Source organism: Chelonoidis abingdonii, chromosome 7 (assembly GCF_003597395.2).
Source record: "Chelonoidis abingdonii isolate Lonesome George chromosome 7, CheloAbing_2.0, whole genome shotgun sequence".
NCBI classification, from domain to species: Eukaryota; Metazoa; Chordata; order Testudines; family Testudinidae; genus Chelonoidis; species Chelonoidis abingdonii.
In genome coordinates, this window is record NC_133775.1 from 58,585,268 (window position 1) to 58,611,528 (window position 26,261).

The 26,261-nt window shown below is 43.1% G+C and overlaps 1 protein-coding gene across 1 annotated transcript in view; it reads right to left on the bottom strand.

The window, feature by feature from the left end:
- The window catches only part of SOAT1 (sterol O-acyltransferase 1), a 53,354-nt gene extending 36,718 nt beyond the window's left edge, over window positions 1-16,636 (bottom strand). The window contains exons 1-3 of the mRNA XM_032796169.2: window positions 16,524-16,636; window positions 11,655-11,787; window positions 493-551 (exon numbers count right to left, since the gene is read on the bottom strand). Coding sequence (XP_032652060.1) covers window positions 493-551; window positions 11,655-11,781 — 186 coding nt within the window. The 5' untranslated portion in view covers window positions 11,782-11,787; window positions 16,524-16,636. The remainder of the gene's footprint in view (window positions 1-492; window positions 552-11,654; window positions 11,788-16,523) is intronic.
- Between the last annotated feature and the right edge of the window lie 9,625 nt (window positions 16,637-26,261).

A 26,261-nucleotide genomic window follows, 5' to 3' on the forward strand; every position in this document is an offset into this window, starting at 1 on the left:
GGGGGGGAGAAAGTGTCTTAGCTGGCTCCATAGCAACAGACAAGAATACCAGGCAGTGAGTAGCCCATTCACTGGATGGTACCATGAGGAACTTTTTCCTTTAAACATTAAAACTACAGATTGCCAAAATAGCAGTTGAGCTGTACTGTCAAGGGGTAATACAGCCAAAGCCAGTCAATTTGGATACGGGTGTCAAAGTTCACATGCTTATCTGTAGAATTAACCTCTTGGGGCCCAAGTACAACACAGGCTGAGAAAGAAAAACAGCTGAGTTTATATTTTGACAGAGATGCTGTGCAGGGGGCACAGGAATAGGCAGGGGAGAAGGGGAAGAATAAAGGCTTGTGTAAAACCACTACTCCTAAGCCATGTCTGAAATAATGGCATTATAGAGCATTAAACTAACCATAGACAAACACACAAAAAGAGATGTCTCATGTTTTCCAGGAGGTCTGGATCCCCTCCCCCAAGTAAATGTTAAAAAATATTTACCTCAGCCTCTGCTAATAGCCGCATTTTCTTTGTTATCCCATGGTCAACATCAACCCAACCTAAAGGAGGAAAAGCAAATATTTAACAGTTATGTTTTCAATAGATACGACGTGGTCAACACACATGCTCAGAAGCATGAAGAGAAAAGGAGGAACAGCATACCCAGTTCACAAAAACTGGATTTACCATTAACTTTCTCTCTGATATGCCAAGGGCCCCATTAAGCTCAGAACTGACTGAGCTGTAGGAAGTTTAGAAGCCAAGAAGGAGCATTTTGGTGTTTTATGTGGATGATGATTTTATTAAACACAGCTGCTGAAACCCAAGCACCCAGTAACTTTGCAAGTGTCAAGTCTTCTCCCTCCATTTCAAACAAATATTTTTCAGGTTTCACCAGGAGCCAATTTTTTGATACAAGCAAGAGGACAAATGCACATATACTTGTCAGAGGTAACCCCAGGAGTTTAAATTAGTCAGGTGACAAACCAGCTGCATCTTCATATTAGAAGGTGCTAGATTTGAGAAACTTACTTTTGCCCATTGCTAACCATAACCTAGAGTCATCTTCAGTATGTAGTTTATTTGTATTATCATGAGGGCTACAAATCAGTGAATTCCAGAGACCTCTGTGACTTGAGCTCATGGCAGCTGGGAGCTGCAGGGTCTCCCCACAGCCTATGATGGCTGGGAACTGTGGGGACCCCCCCCAAGCTCTGAGATATCACGGGTGTGCCCTGGGAGCTCCCAGGCACCATGGGTGGCGGGGATGCCCCAAGCTGGGAGCCATGGGCAGTGGGGGGACCCCACAGGTCTGAGCTGGGGGGCCCAGGGTGGTGTAGGGATCCCAGAGCTCCAAATTTTATCATCCATATTTTTAATAAAAGTCATGGAGAGGTCACAGGGAATAAAGAAAAATTCACAGATGCCTATGACCTGTCTGTGACTTTTACTAAAAATGTGTGAGACATAATCTTAGCCTTAATTATCACAGCACCTAGGAGCCCCAGTTGTGGACCAGGACCCCACTGTTGTAGCTGCTATGCACACACAGAATAAAAAGAAGGCTCCTGTAGCAAAGAGATAATGATCTAAGTCACACTGACTGCAAGAAGGAATGGACTGAGCTTGTGTCACAACAAGACGACCAGATCCCAGCAGATCTTGGCAACAAGAAAGCGCAAAAGACAAAACCCAACAGATTCCCTGCAGAAGGGCAGTTTGGAAATACAGCTTGGTAAGAAAAATACACCAAGATGCCTACACATATTTACGACGAGCTGAGGCAAAGATACAGCACTCAAAGAGCCATACACCATTTAATGTTTACCACTATGCTTAAAAGGACAGAGTTCAAATGTTATCTATATTTATAGCCACCCTTCAGAAGTTTGAATCTGAAGCCTATTATCTTACTAGAAATCTTCCGCTCTATTATATATGCACACAGGTATATTATTATTAGGGTTGCACACAAAGAACAGTGTTGACTTAGACCCTTGTTCTCCTATGAGACCTGAAGCAGTTCATTGCAAACGAAAATTTAAATATTTAGAGTATTATATTATAATATGTTGGAGCAAAATAGGTGTTGTTCTGGCATTTACATAATGGAATAACCAAGGCCTTGCTATGCAAGAGTTGTGTTTCCTGTTAGGCACAGTGCCCGTTTCTGGATATCACTCACTAAGGAACACAATATCCCAACAGTTGGACTGGGAGTAAGGACGCTAAATGGTAAAGGATGGGAACAACTGATAACATATTGGCTTTTGGAACATTTTTTGTTTGCAACTACATAAGTCTTGCCAAGGTCCCTAAAGTTGGCCAACCCTGAAACAGTGATAAACAACCTTTAGAAGGCCACATGTGTCTGTGTGGACCTTTTCTGTAGTTTTCTCATCCTAATCTTGCAACTAATTCAGAATGCCTAGGTAGAAATGGAATAGTAGTGCACTAGCAGCACACAACCCTTCAAACAATGAGGCCTTTACATGTTGCTACCTTTTTAAGTAAAGAGCACTCCGCAAGTTTCTTATTAAAACAAAGAATTCTTAGCAAACAGGTTTAAAGACTTCAGTAAAAACAAATCTTGAACCACCTCCCCCCCCCAAAAAATCCACAAACAAGTATATAGAGAAATAAAACATTGGCCAAATAGTGTATCTTGCTAAGGGGGGGCCTATTTATAACCACTCCATTAAAAAAAAAAAAAAAAAAAATCATCTCTTCGGTGCCTGAATTTGTGACTTTCACATTCACTTTAATGGTTGTCATCCTATATTTAAAGCCTTGTCACTTACTTGAAGAACTTAACACCAGAAACTTGTTACATCCAATATAATAGGCATCCAGAAATAGCAGCATACAAAGAGAACTGAAGGAACAATAAGAGTTAGTGGCTCATCAATTATCCTTGGGAGAACTTTGTACAGTTATAACAGGAGTGCAGAAGTATACTGTGTTGTAATACAATTTTTCCCATTGTTTGTAGTGTTGTTGTATCCATGTTGGTCCCACAATAATAGAGGATAAGGTGGATGAGGTAATAGCTTTTAATGGACCAACTTCTGTTGGTGAGAGAGGCAAGCTCTTCTTCAGGTTTGGGAAAGATAATAAGAGCATCACAGCTAAATATAAGATGAACTAAATTGTTCAGTATAAGTAATTCCACATATTGTGAGACACCATTCAAGGTGTGGGCGGTGGGGGTTCGTGGGTTTCAGATTCTTATAATAAGCCATAAATCCAGCATATTTAGTAAAACCATCATTTAAAATATCTAGCTAAGCTATGGATTTAAGCTCCCAACTCATCTTTTGAAAGTGTTGTGCAGGTTTCCTTTGAGGACAAGGACAGAGGTAAGATCGTTTTGTGAAAAATGTTCGTTCACAGGTGATTAAAAAAAGCACTATCATTTTTCCCTGGGAGCTCTTTAAAGAGAGTAGTGATTATCTGATTTCCACCCACATAGCATTACTAGGGTATTTAGTGGCCTGGATGAGGTATACCACACTTTGTGATAGATACATGTAGGACCAGCGGATCTTGAAAGCTACGTTGTGGAGGGTATTGATCATTGTAGCAGTAGAGATACGTCTGCAGGTTTTGCATCAGTTGTTATGGCAAAGTCTTTTTCCATTTACAGTTATTTATAAGATATGACAGCTACCCTTTGACTAAAAAAGGTTTTATTTTCAAACAGATGTACATAATAGCACTGCAGTAAAGCATAACTTATCAGATTCACAGAATAAAAATCTCTGTTGTATGGTCAAAAGAAAGTTTATCTTTTTATGATCTTTACAAAAATGGGAAACTGCTAGAATACCTAAGTCCACACCCCCTATCGATCTACACTATTCCATTCAAATAGTTTGAACACAGAACCATACAGAACACAGAACACTGTATTTGTTCAACTTATTAAAAAAGCAAATACTTTAATGATGGATAGTAGTTTTGACATTGATATTATATACCAAGTGGTTAAGAAAAATTAATCTAAAACAAGTTCCTCGTTTGAGGGGACTGCAACTCTAGCACTATAAAAAAGTTAAAGAAAGGTTTTGAGTTCTTCATTTTGAATGTTAAGTGAGGTGAATTTTGTTATCTTGAAAATGAGAGTTGATAGTACTGGCTAGAGCCTCATATCAACAGCAGTCACCATGCAAGCACTCCCAACTAGTCTGTTCATAACATGGCTGATATCTGAATCCTCAGCCTAGTGAGCAATCAACAGATGGCACTTGTTTATTTAGTGGCCTTGTGATGTGAACCAAGACATCCGGTAGAGATGACTAACACCACAGAATGCATTTGCACCACTGTCAAGCTCACGAACATTGGTGTCAACCTCAGGATGGTTTATTACAAACCAGGGCAAAAACCCCCAATTGGTTGTGTGTTCTATGATTAGATTTCACCAACAAAGTAGCAAGTGTGAACTCCTCAAGCACTATAACAGCCTTGAGATGGAGTCATAGACAGTCCCCTTAGGCACTCCAGTCTATCCTGCCACACCGCCATGCCTGCCTTTCTGGTAGGTGGTCTCTTACACCAAAAATTGGAACAATATTCAGGTTACTCCTAGTCCCAAAGGGCCAGTTACTTACCCCAGGTCAAATGTACTTTAGATCTCTCACTAAAGACAACACTTGTAGCCAACCCTAGCTTAAACTAAAAGATTTTTAGCTAGGAAAAATAAAAAGTTATTTACAAGGTTAAAGCAGGTAAACACACAAATGAGTTACAGTCTTTGGCTTCAAAAAATAATAGAAGCTGCTGTAACATACAACCTCCATAGGTCCTTTAAGGCTAAGTTAAGCTAAGCAGCTTGGGGATCCCTTGCTTATTTTTAGAAATACTGCCCTCTCCAAATTCAAAGCACCATAGTGATACAGATCCTCCAGCTCTGAGATTTTATTCCCTTCTCCCAGAGTTCAAGCTATGATGGGACGAGGGTTTGTGCACATCCCCTCTCCATATGTGTGAGGGGGAGCAAAGTCCCCTATCCATTGATGTTCCACAATGGTTTGTCTGTTGTCTATAGGCTTTCCTTTGCTGGGCAGAATACATTTCTTGTGGTCAGGGCCGGCTCCAGCTTTTTTGCCGCCCTAAGCAACCATGCGAAAAATAAATAAAATAAAGCAGCGATCGGCGGCACCTCTACTGTGCCGCTTCATTCTTCGGTGGCAATTTGGCAGCCGGTCCTTCCCTCTGAGAAGGAGTGAGGAACCCACTGCTAAATTGCCACCAAATACCCAAACGTGCCACCTCTTTCTATTGGCCGCCCCAAGCAACAGCTTCCCTTGCTGGTGCCTGGAGCTGACTCTGCTTGTGGTGAACTAGTATTTCACACTCGATAATGCTTCTCTCCTGACTCTGAGGGTTTCCAGTTTCACAGCAAACATTTAAATATTACCTTATAATGTGGTTTAGACATTGTAAGTTAAATTAATGGAAGCAGCAACTCAAACACATTTCATAAAGTCCAAACGCAAACCCATCTCTATAAATCTAATACAAATACTAATATGCAGGTGAGACAGACAGGTGTCCAATTATGCATTTGTCAGTGTTCAGTGAGGTCTAGGGGCCTTGGCATGAGCTGGCACCTGGTTGGCCAGTGCCACAACCACTACTTGCTTTTCCTGCAAATATGTCAAGATCGACTTGCTCAAAATTACCAAAAATAGAGATTTTTCTGATTGCTAGGCAACTTCCCCACTTCTACAACATAAGACTTAGGCCAGCATTTAAGATGATTGCATTATTAAATGCAGGCAATTCTGATTTCAGAGATAATTTGACTAAGATTCAGAGGAGAGAAGAATAAATAGATGTTTGTAGCCAAAAAGCCAATTCTCTCCCTTATCTCTTGCAACCTACTACTATACATTAGTCTGAAATTGACCAAGAGCACACAAGGAAAAAAAATTGAGAAAAGTTTACTATTAAGTCACAGCTTTGAATTTAGCATACATTTTACTGTTAGATCGTTTAATTAGAAAGTACAAATATTGTAACTAGTCAAAAAAAGATTTTTTTCTGTGAAAAAAAAAAGTTTTCGTGAATGATTTTGAAAGTTGTTCAACCAGCTCTATTACCTAAGGAGAAATTATACTAAAGCAACATCAAAGGAAAACTGCTAAGAATAATGAGTGGGAAGGAAAGCAGGGGAAGTGAGTTTGATATAATAGTGGTTAACAACGTGACCATCAGCATACAAGATGTGGATTACCACTGGAGAGATCAGCAAACCTAAGAATCATCAAGAATGAGGGACCCACAGACTCTGGGACGGAAAGAGAGAGACCCAGAAACTGTCTTAACAGAATCTAAATATCCAAAACACTCACTTTCACTGTTATCTCATGTTAGAGTATGTACATTGACTACACAAATGTAAATGTACTAAAAAGTTAAAACAAAAGTAGAATAGCTAAATTTGGATTTCCAGGGCAAATCACATCTCTTAAAAAACAAACAAACACTACACCAAGAACTCAGTCTCCTGATTAACACTGCTCAAAAAGATTATAAAAGTGAGTCAATGTACAAATACATGTGTGTACAGAAAAAGGGGACAATTCATTTATTTTCTGTTACATAAATTGTTGCTTACTCACAAGGAACATTTGACTGGAGGAGGAACCCTCACATGATGATCAGTCTGAAGTGAGGAAAGGATGTCTGAGTAGGGGTCATAAAAATTGATTTAACATAGGCCTCTCTTTGGAACTGAAATTTATGATCTACACACAAGGGAAGTCATACTTAAATGACTTACAGGTTGCAACATCTTCTCATTGCAAAACTGTAAACTATGTTAGCATAGCAGAAATTAAGAACGCCTAGATACTGACTTTTAAAATAGGGTAGGGTGCTAATTAAAGGGAAAAAACCTAATCAATGAGACTAGCAAACAAACTTGCAGGATCTTCTTTGAGAGACAAAATAAACATGATAGTTCCATTAAAAGGTTTAAAGTGGGCTTATATTTTGCAAAGCACCTTTAAAGATGGTATTTAAGAGTGCCATCTTGTGTAAAAAACTCTTCACCTGATAATGAAACTTGGCTTTTCTCTTCTTGTTCAACACTTGAGCTGGTTAAAAAAAATTAGATTTCACAAAAATAGGGAAGTTTTTAAAAAAATGTAACCTGTTTCTGCAATGAGAATCTACCAGAAGTGTTTGTCATATGCAAGACTCTAGTTCAGCTGCTCTCAACCTTTCCAGACTCCTGAGAGGGGTACAATAGTCTGATTTGTCTTGCGTACTCCCAAGTTTCACCTCACTTAAAAACTATTTGCTTACAAAAATCAGACATAAAAACACCAGTGTCACAGCATACTAATATTGAAAAATTGTTTACTTTCCTCATATTTGCCATACAATTATAAAATAAATCAATTGGAATATTAACACTGTACTTACATTTCAGCATACAGTATATAGAGTAGGATAAACAAGTCATTGTCTGTATGAAATTTTAGTTGGTACTGACTTCACTAGTGCTTTTTATGTAGCCTGTTGTAAAACTAGGCAAATATCTAGATGAGTTGATGTACTCCCTAGAAGACCTCTGCATAGCCCCAGGGGTACATGTACCCCAGGTTGAGAACCACTGCTCTAGCTACCCCAAATGTGTTGGCTCTTTAATATTAACAAGGCTTCTCAAAAAGCAGTAAATATTTAACCACTCAAGTCAGCAATTATGAATGAGTTCATAAAAGGAACAGATCAGCTGAGTAAAGAAATGGCCTTTTTATATAGTTCTATTACAGACTAGAATCACACTAAAATCCACCGGAGTTGTCTGAAGTTACATATTATAAAGTTAAAACTGGCACAAGACTGGAACATTTTTAATCATGATGCAGAGACCAGAAGCCACTGTATGTGGTTGTCATTAAGTAGTAAGAATTCAGCAAGATGTTACTATTGGCCAAATAATTGCTCAATATATGAATGACAGGACAAGATGCCCCAGCTGCAGAAAAACAGAAAGAAAGAAGCATGTCAGAGACAAGCCTCTAAGGGTTTAGATGACCTAATATGAGAGATACCCTCACACTATACAAGGAAATCAAATAAAAGAACCACCCACAGGTAAAATGGATTACTCCAACAAAGTGTCTGCAATCAGGTTGCCACTCCTGGAATGTCACTTCTCTGAATAGGGCCTGCCTTTCAGAAGTCATACAAAAGACTTACAAAACTTCAGTCTCGTGTATTGCAAACCCCCAGGCATATGTCAGCCTCCAATCACTACATAATGTGAAGATGCGTGGAATCCATCTTTACATACAAAGGACACTAAGATAACCCTCTAAGTGCACAATTCAAGCAGGTGTTTTATAGGTACATGATGCAATGCACATGGCTAGAAACATTTAGTGTTCCAACTGGAAAAAATAATTCAAGAATAGCCCATGGGCTTTGACATATACTTTGCACTTGTAAGACACCTTTCAGATCCTGGGTGAAAGCACTTAACAAAAATATTACACCTCACTCCTGAGACAGACAGACAAATTATCTTTATTTTACAAAGGAGGAAAAACAGCTAGCGGTTAAACAATTTGTCTAAGGTCACACACCAAGTCAGTAGCAGAAGTCAGATGAGATCTTAATCGTAATTCTCAGTCCTTAAGCCAACCACTAAATAGAACACTACCTGGCTGAAGTAAAGAGTAACCTACAATTACTCCAGTGCAAGGCTACCGTACTATTCAATTTAACAAGTTCTCCATTTACAATACACAACTACTAATACTGTTTACTGAGTTAAGCTAATTTTTTACAGCAAGCCAATGCAGGCATGTTATGACTCCACAGTGACTAAATAACTCAGCTGATCTACTTGAAAGTACATGCAGGCCACAGAGGGCATGGTTTATTGAGCTGTTGTCCAAAAAGGAATCAGATTAAAACTTCAGACACTGCAGACAACACTCATGTGATCATTTCACTGGCAAGCTAGAAAGTGCCAGCATTATCTAGATTAAGGAGAAGCTTACTACTGTAGGTGTCTTTTTCTGTCTTCAGGCTTCCTTCACTAAACATCATTGATTTTGCCATAACAAGAGAAGCAGAGAAAGACAGATCCTAGAATAACTGGTGTTCTTAGTTTGGATCCTACCTGATCCCTGTGAGAAAGAGTAACTCTGCATTTGATTTCCACAGAGAATATAACATTGGTTGATGTTGCTGAAGCAAACTCCCAGAATATGGATCAACAAAAAACAGGATTCCAAGCAGAGTAGACTGATTTAAATTAGATTAATTATTTAAATCAGCAAGCCTTATGTAAAATATCAATTGTAATTTTCATTTATAAAGGCATCCATCACAAATGCAGTCTAGCTAGAGCAGAAATAAACAGATTAGTAGAGCCATCCAAGAGTTAAGAATCAACTCTAGGCCACTTGTAGTTTCCCACTCTTACTTTTTCCTAGATAATCTAGTAGTTGTTGTTGGTTTGTTTGTTTGTTTTAAATAAAATTTATAACTCTTCCTTCTAACTTCACTTTTTGTTCCACCCCTTTTTCTGTTTATTTGGGAAAGCGAAACTGAAATATTGCCTATTCTGAAGCCTATAAGATCAATGATTTTCTCTGGTAATAAATTCCAAAGTCTCCTCTTGCAGAGAAAGCCCAACCCCCACTCAAAGATTTCACCCACAAGGATGACAGCTCCAAAGCGCCAGAGGAACATATATACTTGCAAAATATAGTTCTCAAAGAAAAAGGCACTCGCTGACATGCTGACAAACAGCTGCAGAGGGAATTAAAAATGAGAACATTAGCTTTCAACTTAATTTTATAAGAAGCCACGATAATGAGACTAGCAGTACTAGTTCTTGGTGGCTGGTGTTGCCAAAACAGGCTGGCTACTTCATTCTGGCTAAAATAACACTCATGCCTTGATAAAGCAAGTTGCAGTAATCCAGCCTAAAAGCCATGACGGAGTGGATGACTGTGGCCAAATCATTCAACAGCATGAGGTATAATCTTCTAACTAGACTCTGGTGGAAGGTTGCATCTTTCACAGCAACAGCTATTTGAACACTCCACCAGCAGCAAGGAGTTGAAGAGGACCTCAAAGCTGCAGGCTACTGATGATTATCTGAGGACTGATTCCCTCCAACAGAGTGGGACAGCCACCCTATTAGTGGTTCCATTGGTGCTTTCATTGTCTGGTCTTCCAATAATGAATCCTATTCCTTGCTATTTGTGCTTCACGTTTCCATTTCGCCCTTTGAAAACTTCTGAATTCCATAGGTTCGCTCCACTCCTCAAAACGCAGACAATACACTGTTTTAGCTAACTCAGATATTGGGCTATTCCTACCATCCTGCAGAGGTAGGAGAAATCTTCGAACTCCACCATCAACCAGCCTCTCCTACAGGATGGAATTAGGGGAAGGTGACAGAGGAGTTCACACTGACTTCTGGGTAATTAATCTTATTTTGCCAGCTTGTGAATTCTTTTCCCTACTCCCCCACACATCAGGTGAGCTCCAGTGAAGTGCCTCCACTTGCACCAAAAATGAAGCACAAACTCTGCAGAAGCCCCTTCATCAAGCCAATGAGAAAGTGTGAAAGGTATGGGAGATGCTCATAATATTTTATGAATATGATATGTCCAGCTATTTGTTATTGCATCATTTGCTATAGGACTACCAAGATTCATTCCAGCAGGAGCTACTTAGAATCATAGAATATCAGGGTTGGAAGGGACCTCAGGAGGTCATCTAGTCCGACCCCCTGCTCAAAGCAGGGCCAATTCCCAACTAAGTCATCCCAGCCAGGGCTTTGTCAAGCCTGACCTTAAAAACCTCTAAGGAAGGAGATTCCACCACCTCCCTAGGTAACCCATGCAGTGCTTCACCACTCTCCGAGGGAAAGTTTTTCCTAATATCCAACCTAAGCCTCCCCAACTGCAACTTGAGACTATTACTCCTTGTTCTGTCATCAGATACCACTGAGAACAGTCTAGATCCATCCTCTTTGGATCCCCCTTTCAGGTAGTTGAATGCAGCTATCAAATCCCACCTCAATCTTCTCTTCTGCAAACTAAATAATCCCAGTTCCCTTGGCCTCTCTTCATAAGTCATGTGCTCCAGGCCCTTAATCATTTTTGTTGCCCTCCGCTGGACTCTCTCCAATTTTTCCACATCCTTCTTGTAACGTGAGGCCCAAAACTGGACACAGTACTCCAGATGAGGCCTCACCAATGTCGACACTGTGTCCACAGGAAGGGTGACCACAGCACAGCCAGGAGTTCCTTAGCAGACATCCAGAACTATTAACTATGATATGATATGCATGTAGACTGCATGTGTTAATAACCCTTTGCTCTTGTTCTGCTTTGTTCCTGCTATGAAATTGAAAAATATATGTTGTTTTGAAAGGACCGTTTTGTGTCACCACATCCACACACTGGTCACAGCTCCTGAAAGGAAGCCTCCAGCCCAGGCAGCCCTACTAAAGAATCACAGTCAGTACCCCAGGATTCAGCCTGAAAGTGAGAGAATTGTGGGATTCCTTCTTCAAAGAGGTGAAGGTACGAGGCCTAGCACCAAGAGGAGGTGTCCCCAGCTAGGCTAGAATGGGTTGCAGGCACAGATAGCCCTGAACCATTACTGAAATAACTCACCATTGCTTGAGTTTTGGAATGGCTTCTCTGCCTCAGATCTCTTCTGCATTTCATTCTTCTCAGGGGTCCCATGTCCTGTAGAACTCGGCTGGCGGTGTCTTAAGGAAGTATAATCTTCACCTACCATTGTAGTCTACCATAGAAGAGGGGAAAGAATTAGTTAACAAAAGGCCTCAGACGTGATGCATTTATTCAGCTATTACATATGCTAGATTTGTCCTGCCTTTGACTGCTCACTGGAGGTGGGGAGAAAAAAGAAAAAGAAAAAGAAAAAGCAGATAAATGGGACTGGCAGTGTAACAAAGCTAACCCCTTCTCCCATCCCAACTACCTACATAGTAAAACCTGTACTAAGAACCATACCTTCTCCTCCCTTCTCTCTACACTAGACAGTAAGTGGGACAGTAAAAGTTTATTCCCCCACATTCCCAAACCACCTCCAATACACAAATCCTTCATTTGAAGCAACTAGGAATCCTCAGGGCTCCCAACACAGTGTTGGGAGAGCCACTTCAGAAGGGAAGCCTTTAAAATGCTTCATTTTTCACAATTTTTGCTGGTAATTTATATAGCACAACCTGTCTCTCAACACTGGTTTGGGGGTTTTGAGATTCCTCCCCTCCCTGCTTTTTCAAATTTCACTTTGGCATCACAGAAGAGAATAGTAGCCTGACAATAACAGACAATCCCCTTTCTGTAAAAAAAAAAAAAAAAAAAAAGCCCAAGTCCTCAGTAAACCTTGTGCTTTACTTAGGCAAATGAATGATTGTGCGGCAAACCACAGTGAAACAGGAAGAGAACCGTGTTTGTTTAAACCACGCCAAACCCAACAGCAGAGGCCATTGCTGAAGGCTGAATTATTACTAACACAGATTCCTGCACCACCACCTCCAGATTCAAAATGTAGACCTGTTTTTTAAAAGGAGGGAGGGGTGTTACTTCCCACAGTCACCAAGAGAAAAATGGCATCTTGCCCTACTCTTGACTAACAAAATGGAAATCTATGAAGCTCCCTAAAGTTGCCCCTGTCCCAGACGGGGCTTCCAAAATACCAACCGCACACACTTTTCTTTCATAAGACTAGCTCCTTATATTTATCTAAGTGTTTCTCATCCAGAAGCATCCGAAATGTCTCTGTAGCCCATCAGAGTATACTCTGTGTGCATATTTATAAACACACATACTACACCCACTATTGAAAGGCAATATCCGTTTAAGAAAACGTACCAACACTACAACCAGGGTTGACACTCCTGCAACAAGAAACAGGATCTCTCTCAATCACATGCGGTCAGGCCTTCAGTTTCACTTCTCATTAAAGATACAGCAGCACCAGTTACTGTTCTTGATTCTGTAAACTTTATATCTAACAGCAGTTTCCATTCCTCCCCATACCACATTGGGCACTGCTTCTGAATAGACAAAGGGAAGAATGCCACCTACTGAACTACCAGCATCTGAACTACCAGCATCACTTCCTGAAGCACCTACATGTTCCATGGAAGCCCCATAGCAATTACTACTAACCAGGCCCAGTCCTGTTTATCTTATGAGATGACACCCCAGACTGCAAGCTATAAAATAATCAAGGACTATAAAAAATTTGAGAAAACCTTCCCAGTTAACCACACACAATAGCAGGTAGTTTGTGTGAACAATCATTGATATGACAGGTATTACTGCTTTAATACAGATTTACGTAACCCAGGAAATGACCTTAGAGGAAGAATTACTATATTTTCTCACCAAGTACCAGATGTAATGCACTGCATCAGACAACTGGTTGAAAAGGACATAGTCCACAGGGGCAGGCTTTGTACACCACTGTTGCTGCTATCACTCCACAGCAAAACCAGTTTGTGTTTACTTCACATATTCCCCAATGTATTGAAGGCATTTCCCTTCTGAAAAATCAAAGTTCTAGGGGGCACTCAGAGGTCTGGGGTCACATGGAATATCCGAGGTGGGCCCAAAGCTCGATACCTTTCTCAGTAGCACTTTCAACCCCACAGAGGCTGTAGGGACTGCACATTCTTTTCTGGTAAACCCACCCCCAGATCTCTTTCCAAAGGACCTTTGAGATAGTGAGGGGAAGGGGAATAGAAGTTAAAAAGGAAGGTGTGGGTCACCAAAAGTAAATTTAAGAATATAACTAGAGTAAAATAGTCAGTATTATAGGTACAGTATGTTTAACTGACATACATTAGACTTGTTTTAAAGACAAATATAGCTCTTGCCTAAGATAGATTTGATGATATGAATAACATTTATCATGAAAAATTAAATAAAAGATTTTTGCACAGGGAGAATGGGATAATATTTGTGGGGAGTCTGTGTTAATGTGCACCCTCAATATTAGAAGGCAAACTATTTGGCAATGTCAATGTGTCAGTCTAACAAAAAAAAACAACATTCTCTCTCTTCTCTAATCTGCTTTAGAGCTGAGCCAATCACAAGACAAGGCTAAGATAAATCAGAGGTTTTCAGATGCACTGCAGCAGACAGGGCTAACTGCTTTCTGAGTTTCACCTTGCCACACATGAAAGTCTGAAAGAATACAAAGAACAACCTATAATACGGACACAAGAATCACCTCACCTTTTCTGGTAGGGAGGATTTAATGTTACACCTACCTCACTTAATGGCAAGTGACTTTCTGCACCCACAACTATTAATCTAGACCTTGACGTTAAAAACCAACATAACTAAACAGCAGCAGCAGGCAGCTAAACCCCCTCACACTTGTATTTTTTTGTTATTTTCCCACCCCTTCTTTCCTAAGAACTCCCATGTTTCCTTTTTATGCATCTGTCCAGTTTAACTGTCTCAGGCAGGTAAGCAAATGTTCTTCAGTCCCCTGGCTCCTTGAATGCTATGCAGTAAATCTCTTCTGGCTTCCTTTCTCCCACAAGCTCAGCATATCACTGCTTCCACAAGCTCAACTTCCTCTTACATCCCCTTCTGTTCACCTTTACTCTCAGTAAGGAACAGTGTATGTTTCCGATGCTCACCCTATGCTCCTTCTGGGCTTCAGAACCATGAACAGATCCCCTCAGCAAATTTATTTAAAGAGGCTCATTTGAAATGGAGTATCAGTTACCAGATACTATACCTCATTCACAATCACTGATGTTTAGTTTCTCCACCTTTCTTTTTAATTATTGCCAATAATCATGAGTTCACCTCACATTAGCACAGAAACAATATATCTTAATACATCCATGTTTACACAATCACCTGTAGAAAGGTTGTGACGTGGCTTCAAACTAACTGCAGACTGCAATTAATGATCTCACTGTCCAGAGACAGTGTTTTTGTTTTCCATATCAACAGTTTTATAAAAAACATGCGAAATCTGCTCCCTCAGACTGAAAGAGCCCTTCATACAACATAGGGCCTAAAATAACTAAAATAACCCAAACAAGCCTATTATGGTCAGCAAATAAATGCTATTTATTGTTTTGCTGGCACTCAGTACACTTGTATAGTAACAAGCGGACTTCCCTCTCTGCTAAGTCAGTGCTACTTACTACAGTACAGACAAAAAGCAACAGAAAGTCCTATGGCACCTTTAAGACTAACAGATGTATTGGAGCATAAGCTTTCGTGGGTGAATACACATTTCGTATTCACCCACGAAAGCTTGTGCTCCAGTACATGTTAGTCTTAAAGGTGCCATAGGACTCTCTGTTGCTTTTTACAGATCCAGACTAACACAGCTACCCCTGATAATTGAGTACAGACAAGGTGAGTGGGAAACAACAGCATTACTTATTACAAAACATTCTTTAAGAACAAATATAATGCCTGAACTGGACTCTCTTCTCCAGATTGCATGCAGGCCAAAGGAGCATTACAGAATCATAGTACTATAGGGCTTGAAGGGACCTCATGGGATCACATCCAGCCTCCTCCCCAAGGCAGGACCAAGTAAACCTAGACCTTCCATAATCAGTGGAAGCCTATTCCAATGTTTAGCTATCCTTATAATTGGAAAGTTTTCCTAACATCTAAGCTACCTCTCCATTGCTGCAGATTAAGCTCATTACTTCTCACCCTACCTTCGGCAGACATAGGCTACGTCTACACTACCCGCCGTATCGGCGGGTTACAATCAATTGCTCGGGGATCGATATATCATGTCTCATCTAGACGCGATATATCGATCCCCGAGCACGCTTATATCGATTCCAGAACTCCACCAACCCCAACGGAGTTGCGGAATCGACAGGGGGAGCCGCGGACATCGATCCCGCGCGGTGAGGACGGGTGAGTAATCCGATCTTAGATATTCGACTTCAGCTACGCTATTCACGTAGCTGAAGTTGCATATCTAAGATCGATTTTCCCCCGTAGTCTAGACCAGCCCATAGAGAACTGATCACTGTCCCCTTTAAAGCAACCTTTAATATTAAAAAAAACCTGTTACCAGGGTCCCAAGTCTAAACATCTCCAGTCTTTTAACCTTTCCACATAGATCAGGGCAGCTGAACCTTCTGCCATCTGTGCTGGTCTCCTCTAGACAGCCAGGTGGCCTCCCCGCCAAACCCTAGCCAGACCTGGGGCTCCGAGGATCGTCCCCCTCCCAGCCTGGTGGTCCCCATAGCAAGGCTGCCACACCAGCGAGGGACCGCGACCCCCAGCAGCAGCCAACAATTAAAGCCTCTGAACTAAGAAGCTCGCGGCGCCGTGGCAGAGATCAATACGCAGTGCGGGGCGGTCCGCACGCAGCCCCTGCAGGGCAGACCCCCGAGCCCGGCCCGTCCGGCAGAGAGCCCCCGGCGAGATCAGCGCGCGCAGCAGTCCGACAGCGGGAGAACCAGCGCGCGGAACTCACAAGCGCCCGGCCCAGGTGGCTGGATACGTCACCTTGTCCTCAGGGAGAGTGTTCGCGCGACTCTCCTACGCCTCAGCTCTACTGCCAGTTGGGTGAACAAGAGCGAGAATGGAACGCTCCACCCTTCCCCACTCCTCCTTACGTCACCGCGCAAACGACAGGAGTGGGGAGCGTCCCCTCTCATTGGCTTCCTGCCCTAGAACAAGGCCCCACCCCCTTGCTAACGGCCAGCGCCGGCGGAGGAGAGGAGGAGAGAAGGGGGCAAAGCAGCAGCGTGCATATTGGGGGTGGGGCAGAGGGAGGAGCTGAAGCAGAGGAGGCGGGGGGAAGGCGGAGAGGGAGCACGTGGGAGGCACGTGTGCGTGAGCTCTGACTGGGCACCCCTAGCTCTAGCTCTTGTTCCCGCAGTTCTGCCCTGTCTTCTTCCCCAGCCTGGGCTCCTCTGACGCCAGCGTGTCCTGCGGCGGCTCTTAGCGTGGACGGTAGAAGACTGGACTGCGACCCTCCCGCCAGAGGGCAGCAGGAGTTGCTGCTCGCCCCTCTGTAACCGGACCCGGGGTCGCTCAGTGCCGCGCTGGAAGGTGCTCAGATGCTGCGGTGGACAGTGGAAGAACCTCTAGAACATATGGGAGACTAGCCTTGGTGAAGCTGCGTTTTCAGGAGAGGGGACTGCAGAAAATAAGAACGACCATACTGGGTCAGACCAGAGTCCATCAAGCCCAGTGTCTTGTCTCTGACAGTGGCCAATGGAAGGTGCCCTAAAGGGTATGAACAGACAGGTTATCATCAAGAGCTCTGTGTCCTGTCACCCACTCCCAGCTTCTGGCAAACAGAGCCTAGGGACTCCATTCTTGTCCATCGTGGCTTATAGCCATTGATGGACCTAGCTTTCATGAATCTATCTAGCTCCCTTTTGAACCCCATAATAGTATTGGCTTTAACAACACACTCTGGCAAGGAGTTCCAGAGGTTGACAGTGCGTTCTGTGAAAAAAATACTTTCTTGTGTTTGTTTTAAACCTGCTAACTATTAATTTCAATTGGCGGCCCCTTGTTCTTGTATTATGAGGAGTAAATAAGACTTCCTTATTTACTTTGTACCATTCATGATTTTATAGACCTCTATTATATCCCTCCTTAGTCACCTCTTTTCCAAGCTGAAAAGTGCCAGTCCTATTAATCTCTCCTCATTCGGAAGCCATTGTATACCCCTAAATCATTTTTGTTGCCCTTTTCTGAACCTTTTCCAATTCCAGTACATCTTTTTTGAGATGGAGTGACCACATCTGCGTACAGTATTCAAGGTGTGGGAGTACCATGGATTTATAAAGAAGCAATATGATATTTTCTGCCATATTATTATTATATTTTTACACTTCATTTGCCAGAGTTTATACTCTTTTCTATTTTCCTCATTAGGATTTATCTTCCAGTTTTTAAAGGATGCCATTTTGCCTCTCACTGCTTCTTTTACTTTGTTGTTTAACCATGGTGGCTCTTAGTTCTCTTACTATGGGTATTTCTACACTACAGGATTATTCCGATTTTACAGAAATTGGTTTTTTAAAACAGATTGTATAAAGTCGAGTGCACGTGGCCACACTAAGCATGTTAATTCGATGGTGTGCATCCATGTACCGAGGCTAGTGTCGATTTCCGTAGTGTTGCATTGTGGGTAGCTATCCCATAGCTATCCCATAGAACCCGCAGTCTTCCCCGCCCATTGGAATTCTGGGTTGAGATCCCAGTGCCTGATGGGGCAAAAAACATTTTCGCGGATGGTTCTGGGTACAGCCTCACCCCTGCCTCACCACTCCCTCCGTGCAAGTAGCAGACAACCGTTTTGCGCCTTTTTCCCTGGGTCAACTGTGCAGACGCCACAGCACGGCAGGTTCTAGCCACTGAACGCCGATTTTGGACCCGGGAAACAAGCACAGACTTGTGGGACTGCATAATGTTGCAGGTGTGGGACAATGCCCAGTGGCTGCAAAACTTTCGCATGCATAAGGGCACTTTCATGGAACTTTGTGACTTGCTTTCCCCTGCCCTGAAACGCCAGAATACCAGGATGAGAGTAGCCCTCACAGTTGAGAAGTGAGTTGCAATAGCTCTTTAGAAGCTTGCAACGCCAGACAGCTACTGGTCAGTTGGGAATCAATTTGGAGTGGGCAAATGTACTGTGGGGGCTGCTGTGATGCAAGTAGCCAAAGCTATCATTAAGCTGCTGCTACGAAAGGTTGTGACTCTGGGAAATGTGCAGGTCACAGTGGATGGCTTTGCTGCAATGGGATTCCCTACCTGTGGTGGGGCGATAGATGGAACACATATCCCTATCTTGGCACCGGAGCACCAGGGCACCCAGTACATAAACCACAAGGGGTACTTTTCCATGGTGCTGCAAGCACTGATGGATCACAAGGAACATTTCACCAACATCCACATGGGATGGCCGGGAAGGGTTCATGACGCTCATGTCTTCAGGAATACTACTCTGTTTAAATGGCTGCAGCAAGGGAATTACTTCCTAGACCAGAAAATAACAGTTGGGGATGTTGAAATGCCTGTAGTTATCCTGGAGGACCCAGCCTACTGCTCATGAAGCCATACACAGGCAGCCTGGACAGTAGTAAGGAGTTGTTCAACTACAGGCTGAGCAAGTGCAGAATGGTGGTAGAATGTGCATTTGGTCATTTAAAGGTGCACTGGTGCACATTACTGACTCGCTCAGACTTCAGTCCAAACAATGTCCCCATTGTTATGCCTGTTGCTGTTGTGCTCCACAATCTCTGTGAGAGTGTAAGAGGTGAGACCTTTATGGCAGGGTGGGAGGTGAGGCAAAACACCATGGCCGCTAATTACGTGTATCCAGACCACCAGGTGATGAAGAGCATACAGGAACAAGTGGCATTAGAGAAGCTTTGAAACAGTTCATCACGGGCAGGGTACGGTGTGACTGTTGTGTTGTTTCTCCTTGATGAAACACCCCCCGCTGATTGACTATTCCTTGTAAGTCACTCACCCTCCCCCTTCAATTACCGCTTGCTTCCTAAGGAAATAAAGTCACTTTCATTTAAAATCATGCCATTCTTTATTAATTAATTTAAAAAGAGGGAGAGATGACAAGATAGCCCGGGTGTGGTTGGGGGAGGACAGGAGGGAAGGAAAAGGCCACCAAAAATTTCAAAATAATGACAGCTTTGGTGGGCTGTCCCAGGGTGGAATGGGGAGCGCTGCACGGAGCTCCCCCCACAAGTTCTTAGTCGTTTGGTGGGTGAGGAGGCTAAGGACATGTGAGGGGGAGGCGGTTATACAGGGCTGCAGTGACACTCTGTGATCCTGCGTGCTGCTCCTGAAAGCCCAGCCAAATGCCGTGAGCATTGTCCGTTGATCCGTAGCTAGCCCCAGCCTCATGGCATCATGCCCTCCTCTTTCTTCTGCTGAACCACCTTATCTTGCGATTTTCTTCCGCTCCTCACGTTCACTGGCATCTTTTTCCTGTTCTTTGATACCCACGTCCTTCCACTCATTCAGTTGAGCTCTTCATTGGCGAGTCACTTCCATGATTTCCAGAGACATCTCGTCTCGTGTCTTTTTTTTCCGCCGCCTTATCTGAGATAGCCTTCGGACAGGAGGAGGAGACTTGAAAAATGTGCAGCTGCAGGAGGGAGGGAAGAACGGAGAGAAGTATTTAAAAAGATACATTTTACAGAACAATGGTTAACTCTTTCATGGTGAACAGCACTATCACTACCTAGCACATGTGATCTCACTACAAGGTCGCATTTGCATCTTAATATGTAGTGCCTGCGGCTTTGGTGTTAGAGATCACAGACGCAGGTCCGGGCATCAGAATTCAGCTTGCATGCAGCCATGGTAAGCCATTGTCTTTCGGCTTCTGCTGCCTTCATATATTCAGGGCCTCCTTTCCCAAATAGCAAGCAAAGCCGTTGAGTGCTGCTTCTTTCTGTTAATGTGCCGCACCCAGAACCGCCCCCATCCAATTCTCTGGGTGATCACTTTACCCCTCCCCCACCGCGTAACTGGTTCATGGAAGGTCGCTGCTAGCCACACCTCCCCCGCACCGCGTGGCTGGTAGCAGGGAAGATCCAGCTAGTCAAACGCGAAAAACTCAGCATCAATCACCAACCCCCTGCTTGGCTAATGCAGGGAAGATTTCTTTTAAGCCACAGGCAAACAGCCCAACCATCTCTGTCCATTAATTAAATTCCCGTATTCAACCAGGTTACCATGAATGATATCACTCTCCTGAGGATAACACAGCAAGATAAGAACGGATGTTTGCTTGAATGCTAGCAAACACCGGACCATACGCAGCTAGGCTTTATCATGCAATGATACCAGATTACTTGCTACATGCATGGCGTGGTCAAGTGTCTACCATGGAGGACGGATAAGCCTGCCTTGCCCAGAAACTTCTGCAAAGGCTTTGGGAGTACCTCCAGGAGAGCTTCATGGAGACGTCCTGGAGGATTTCCGCTCCATCCAAGAACATGTTAACAGACTTTTCCAGTAACTGTACTGGCTGCGAATGCACCCCAAAGTCCTCAGGGCAAATTAATCATTAAAAAACACTTGCTTTTAATCCATGTTTATATTTATAAAGGTACACTCACCAGAGTCCTTCCCTGGCTTCATTGTCTGGGATAGCGGCTTGTGGAGGGCTGGGAGGTGATTCTGTCAGGCTGAAAAAAAGCTCCTGGCTGTTGGGAGAATGGAGTGCGTGTGCTCTCTGCAAGTTCCTCCTTCTCTTCCTCCTCCTCATCTTTCCGTCCGCAGAATCCTCAGGCAAGGCTGAGATTACCACCCCCACCTCGGAATCCACGGACAGGGGTAGGGTAGTGGTGGCAGACCCCCTAGAATTGCATGCAGCTCAGCATAGAAGCGCATGTTTGTGGCCAGCCCAGACCTTCCGTTTGCTTCTTTGTTTTCTGGTAGGCTTGTCTGAGCTCCTAACTTTCACACGGCACTGTACTGAGTCCCTGCTGTGGCCTCTCTCCATCATGGCCTTGGAATTTTTTCGATATTTTTTCATTTAGTCTTTTGGAATGGAGTTCTGTCAGCACAGAATCCTCTCCCCATATAGCAATCAGATCCAGTACCTCCTGTGCGGTCCATGCTGGAGTTCTTTTTTGATTCTCAGACTGCATAGTTACCGTGCTGACAGCTCTCCACGCTGGGCAAATAGGAAATGAAATTCAAAAGTTCGCAGGGCTTTTCCTGTCTACTTGGCCAGTGCATCCGACTCCAGAGTGCTGTCCGGAGCGGTACAATGGTGCACTGTGGATAGTCCCAGAGCCAATGCTGTCGAATTGCAGCCACACTAACCCTAATCCGACATGGCAATACTGATTTCAGCGCTACTCCCCTCGTTGGGAGAGTTCAGAAATCGGTTTTAAGAGCCCTTTATATCGATATAAAGGGCTTTGTTGTGTGGATGGGTGCAGAGTTAAATCGTTTTAACGCTGCTAAATTCGGTATAAACGCATAGTGTAGACCAGGCCTATGTTTTTTAAATTGGGCTATATATTTGATTTGAGCTTCTGTTATGGTGTCTGTAAAAAGTTTCCACACAGCTTGCAGGGATTTTACTTTTGGTACTGTACCTTTTAATTTCTGTTTCACTAACCTCATTTTTGTGTAGTTATTTCTGAAATTAAATGCTACAGTGTTGTGCCACTGTGGAGTTTTCCCCACTACAGGGATGTTAAATTTAATTATATTATGGTCACTATTATCAAGCGGTCCAGCTATATTAACCTCTTGCACCTGATCCTGTGCTCCACTTAAGACTAAATCAAGAATTGCCTCTCGTGGGTTCCAGGACTAACTGCTCCAAGAAGCAGTCATTTAAGGTGTCAAGAAACTATCTCAGCATCCCTTTCTAAGGTGATATGTACCCAGTCAATATGGGGATAGTTGAAATCTCCCATTATTATTATTGAGTTTTTTATTTTAATAGGCTCTCTAATCTCCCTGAGCATTTCAGAGTCACTAACACCATCCTGGTCAGGTGGTCTGTAATATAGCCCTACTGCTATATTCTTATTTTTCAAGCATGGAATTACTATCCATAGAGATTCTGTGGTACAATTTAGTTCATTTAAGATTTTTGCTTCATTTGACGCTATGCTTTCTTTAACGTATAGTGCCACTCCCCCACCAGCACAACCTGTTCTGTCCTTCCGATATATTTTGTACCCTGGTATTACTGTGTCCCATTGATTATCCTAATTCCACCAGGTTTCTGTGATGACCATTATATCAATATCCTCATTTAATATTAGACGCTCTAGTCCTCCTATCTTACTATTTAGACTTCTAGCACTGGTATATAAGCATTTTAAAAACTTGTCATTTTTTAGCTGTCCCCTATTGCATGATGTAATTGAATGGGACTTTTTTTCATTTGACTGTTTCTCATCAGATCCTCCCTGTATTTTATCATTTTCCATCCTCTCCTCCTTATTAAGACATAGGAAATCTCCATTTATAGATGCTCCCGCAAGGGATGTCCGAACCACATGCTCCTCTGCACCTGTCGGCTTTCCCCCAGCCCTTATTGGAAAAACTGTTCTGTGACATGGAACATTAAACACCAATATTTTGCCAAAAACCCTCTCCCCGCAACCCCCCCATGGCTGAACATAAAGAGGATGGCCTGTACGTACTGAGGGTGTACAATACTGCTATAGGGTTATAGGTGATGTGTGCATTTTCAACCGTTCTGGATAGATTAGATGGCACCTCACAAACTGAGTGCTCAAATGGTACTTCCATCATAATCCCTCTCGTCACACACACACATACATACACACTCACTTCGTAATCTGGTCCCAGGAAAGCACCACTCCTTTTAGCACAGCTTAAAAAACCAAGGTTGGCAGGAGTCCCAGGCCCAGGCGAGCCTGCCTGCAGTTTACATTGTCCTTCTAAAGGAAAATGATTGCGTAGCAAGTACCTCACCCGATGCTTGGGTTTAATACAAAGGCTTTCCACAGCTATATCCATTTCAAGTAGATTTACAAAACCTCAGCTAGGCATTTCAAAAGGAGTCAGAGTTCCTGTCAACTTCTCAGACTTTCCACCCTTAGAGACAGCTTTTCATACCAACTACTTACTATGTTGTAGGTGTTCTGATACCGTGTATTTCATCAAGAAAATATTTCTAATTAATTAGCAAGAATGTTAATAATTAACTGACCAGTAATGTAGATTAAATGAGAAATGGTCCTGGAGAAGTCCAGTTCCAATCGTTGTCCAGAATTCTAATACTTGGTGGATTGAAATCTGTGATCTTGGTTCATACATGCCTATCTGTTTAAAACAGACTGATGCAAACAATATGAAATAATCTGATTCACTGGAAAATTCCAGCCACAAATGATCTTTAGTAACCTTTACTTGTCTGTGTGTCAGTGGTTATACTATCACGGTGAAAAGGGGGAAGGGAAGGAATGTCCATACAAGGAGAAAAAGTCTCTCTCTTTCATTCATGAAGTGTTACTTATCTCCTTCCTATTTCAAGTATAATAGTTTTAAATTCACAGTCTAAGATAACCAAGCAGTCATGTGTTCTTCACTTGTGCTTTATCAATGCAGTCATGAGAAACACTTTTAAAAAGCTGTACAACTCCACTGAGCTGGATTGTTCAAACTTTGCTTAAGTAGCCTCTGGGACTCTGAGTACAGTCCTGAGTGAAAAGAACTTGTACTGATTCAGGTTACAATATATAAAGGGTTACAATGTTAACCCACTACCCATCTTTGCCCCATCGACATTAGGGAAATTTTGCAATTTCCACCATTGTTAGCGCCCACTCAGTCCCACAGATGTTAGCAACCAGGTTTCTGTCGCAACAGATTTTAACACCTTCCCACTAGTTAGACATACTGAGGCTTCCACTGTTGCTAACACTGGTGGAGATTAACTAGTGGGAAAATTTCTCTATGGTCAACAAAGTATCTACATAAAATTGGTAAATCGTCAGGAAAACCAAGCTGGGGGATGATGTACCTTTAACGGGAAGATGGAGCTAACTCACTCACTTCCCACTTAGGAACTTTTCTTGTTATGCCCAGGGCCGGTGCAACCTATAAGGTGACCTAGATGGTCACCTAAGGCGCTAGGATTTGGGGGGTGGCATTTTCTTCAGCAGCGACTGTGGTGGCCGGATCTTCAGCTACCCCAGTCACCGCCGGCATTTAGGCGGAGGGAGCTGGGGTAGGGGGGGCACGGGGAGGGCCGCCTGCAGCAAGGGAGGAGGTGGCACGCAGAGGAACTCCCCGCCCCAGCTCACCCCTGCTCTGCCTCCTCCCCGAGCACACCGTGGCTGCTTCACTTCTCCCGCCTCCCAGGCTTGAGGTGCCTAAGTTGATTGGCGCCGCAAACGTGGGAAGTGGGAGCAGTGAAGCAGTTCACCCCTGCTCCGCCTCCTCCCAAGCACGCCATGGCTGCTTCACTTCTCCCGCCTCCCAGGCTTGCGGCACCAATCAGCTTAGGCGCCGCAAGCCTGGGAGGCGGGAGAAGTGAAGCAGCCACGGCGTGCTCAGGGAGGAGGTGGAGCAGGGGTGAGCTGGGGCGGGCAGCTGTCGCACAACTCCCCGGGCCAGGGGGGAGCTGCCATGGCAGGGGGAGAGCTGCCGCAAAGGGGGTTCCTCGGGGGGGGTAGGGAGCTGCCACAGGGGAGTATCTCAGGGCGGGGAGGGGCAGGAAGCCACCACAGGGCTCGGGGACGGGGGAGGGCGCAAGGTGGAAGTTTTGCCTAGGGCGCAAAACATCCTTGCACGAGCCCTGGTTATGCCCATAATTGGAGACAAAAGACAGACACAGTCACATCTTTATTAGAACATCTTGAAAATATTCTCCAAGATCACAGAGGGAAACAGGAGAGACATACAAACATACACCCAAGCATTTTGAAAAGTCAAAAGGTAGGATTTTCCATTGTTCATGGGGTATATTTCTCCATGGAAATCTGGGATACAGGACTCTGCAGAATAGGACAACTGCATAAGAGTATTTTACTGCTGTCAAAAGTGGGGCAGTATGTCAATAGTCCAACCATCATATTGAATATATTGGTCAGAGGGAATCAGACTTTTCCTCTCTTCCTTCTAGGATTTTGTTAATTAAGATCTGTAAAGTGTTTTGAGATTATTGGTGGAAGCCACCTTGAAGGTATCTTGTTTTACCAAGCATAAAGTTTGTGCCTAAATTAAAGCATTTAATTTAACCTAAAAATAACACTTAATGCTGAGTTTTCAGAATGAACAAAAAACTCACTGTTCACCTCTTTTCTTTTATCTTCTTTATTTCTAAATAGTTAAAAAAATATACCCAACAAACCCGCAAACATCAAGAACATGGACACAGAGTTTTTCCCTTTTGCTTTTATCCCTGTTTCTGAGTATAGCATGAAGGAAGTTTATATTCATTTCCCTGCCTCATAACATGACAATCTCCATCTGAATCTGTGAAACAGAAAGCATTTCTAAGCAATCATACAAGCAGAAGGATTGGATCTTCTCAGACTCCTGAAATTTAAGCTAGTGAGTGATAGTTCCCTCTTCCCCACTGGTGGGAGAACTTTAAGGTTCCACAAGGACTCCTTGTTGTTGTTTTTTTAAAAAACCAAGTGCATCCAAGCAGCACTCTGTGCCCATGCTTCAGTACATTCTTAGCAGATGGCAATAGAAGCAAATGAATGTTCTCTAGTAGGGTTGCTTACCAGTCCTCCCTTCAATCCCTTT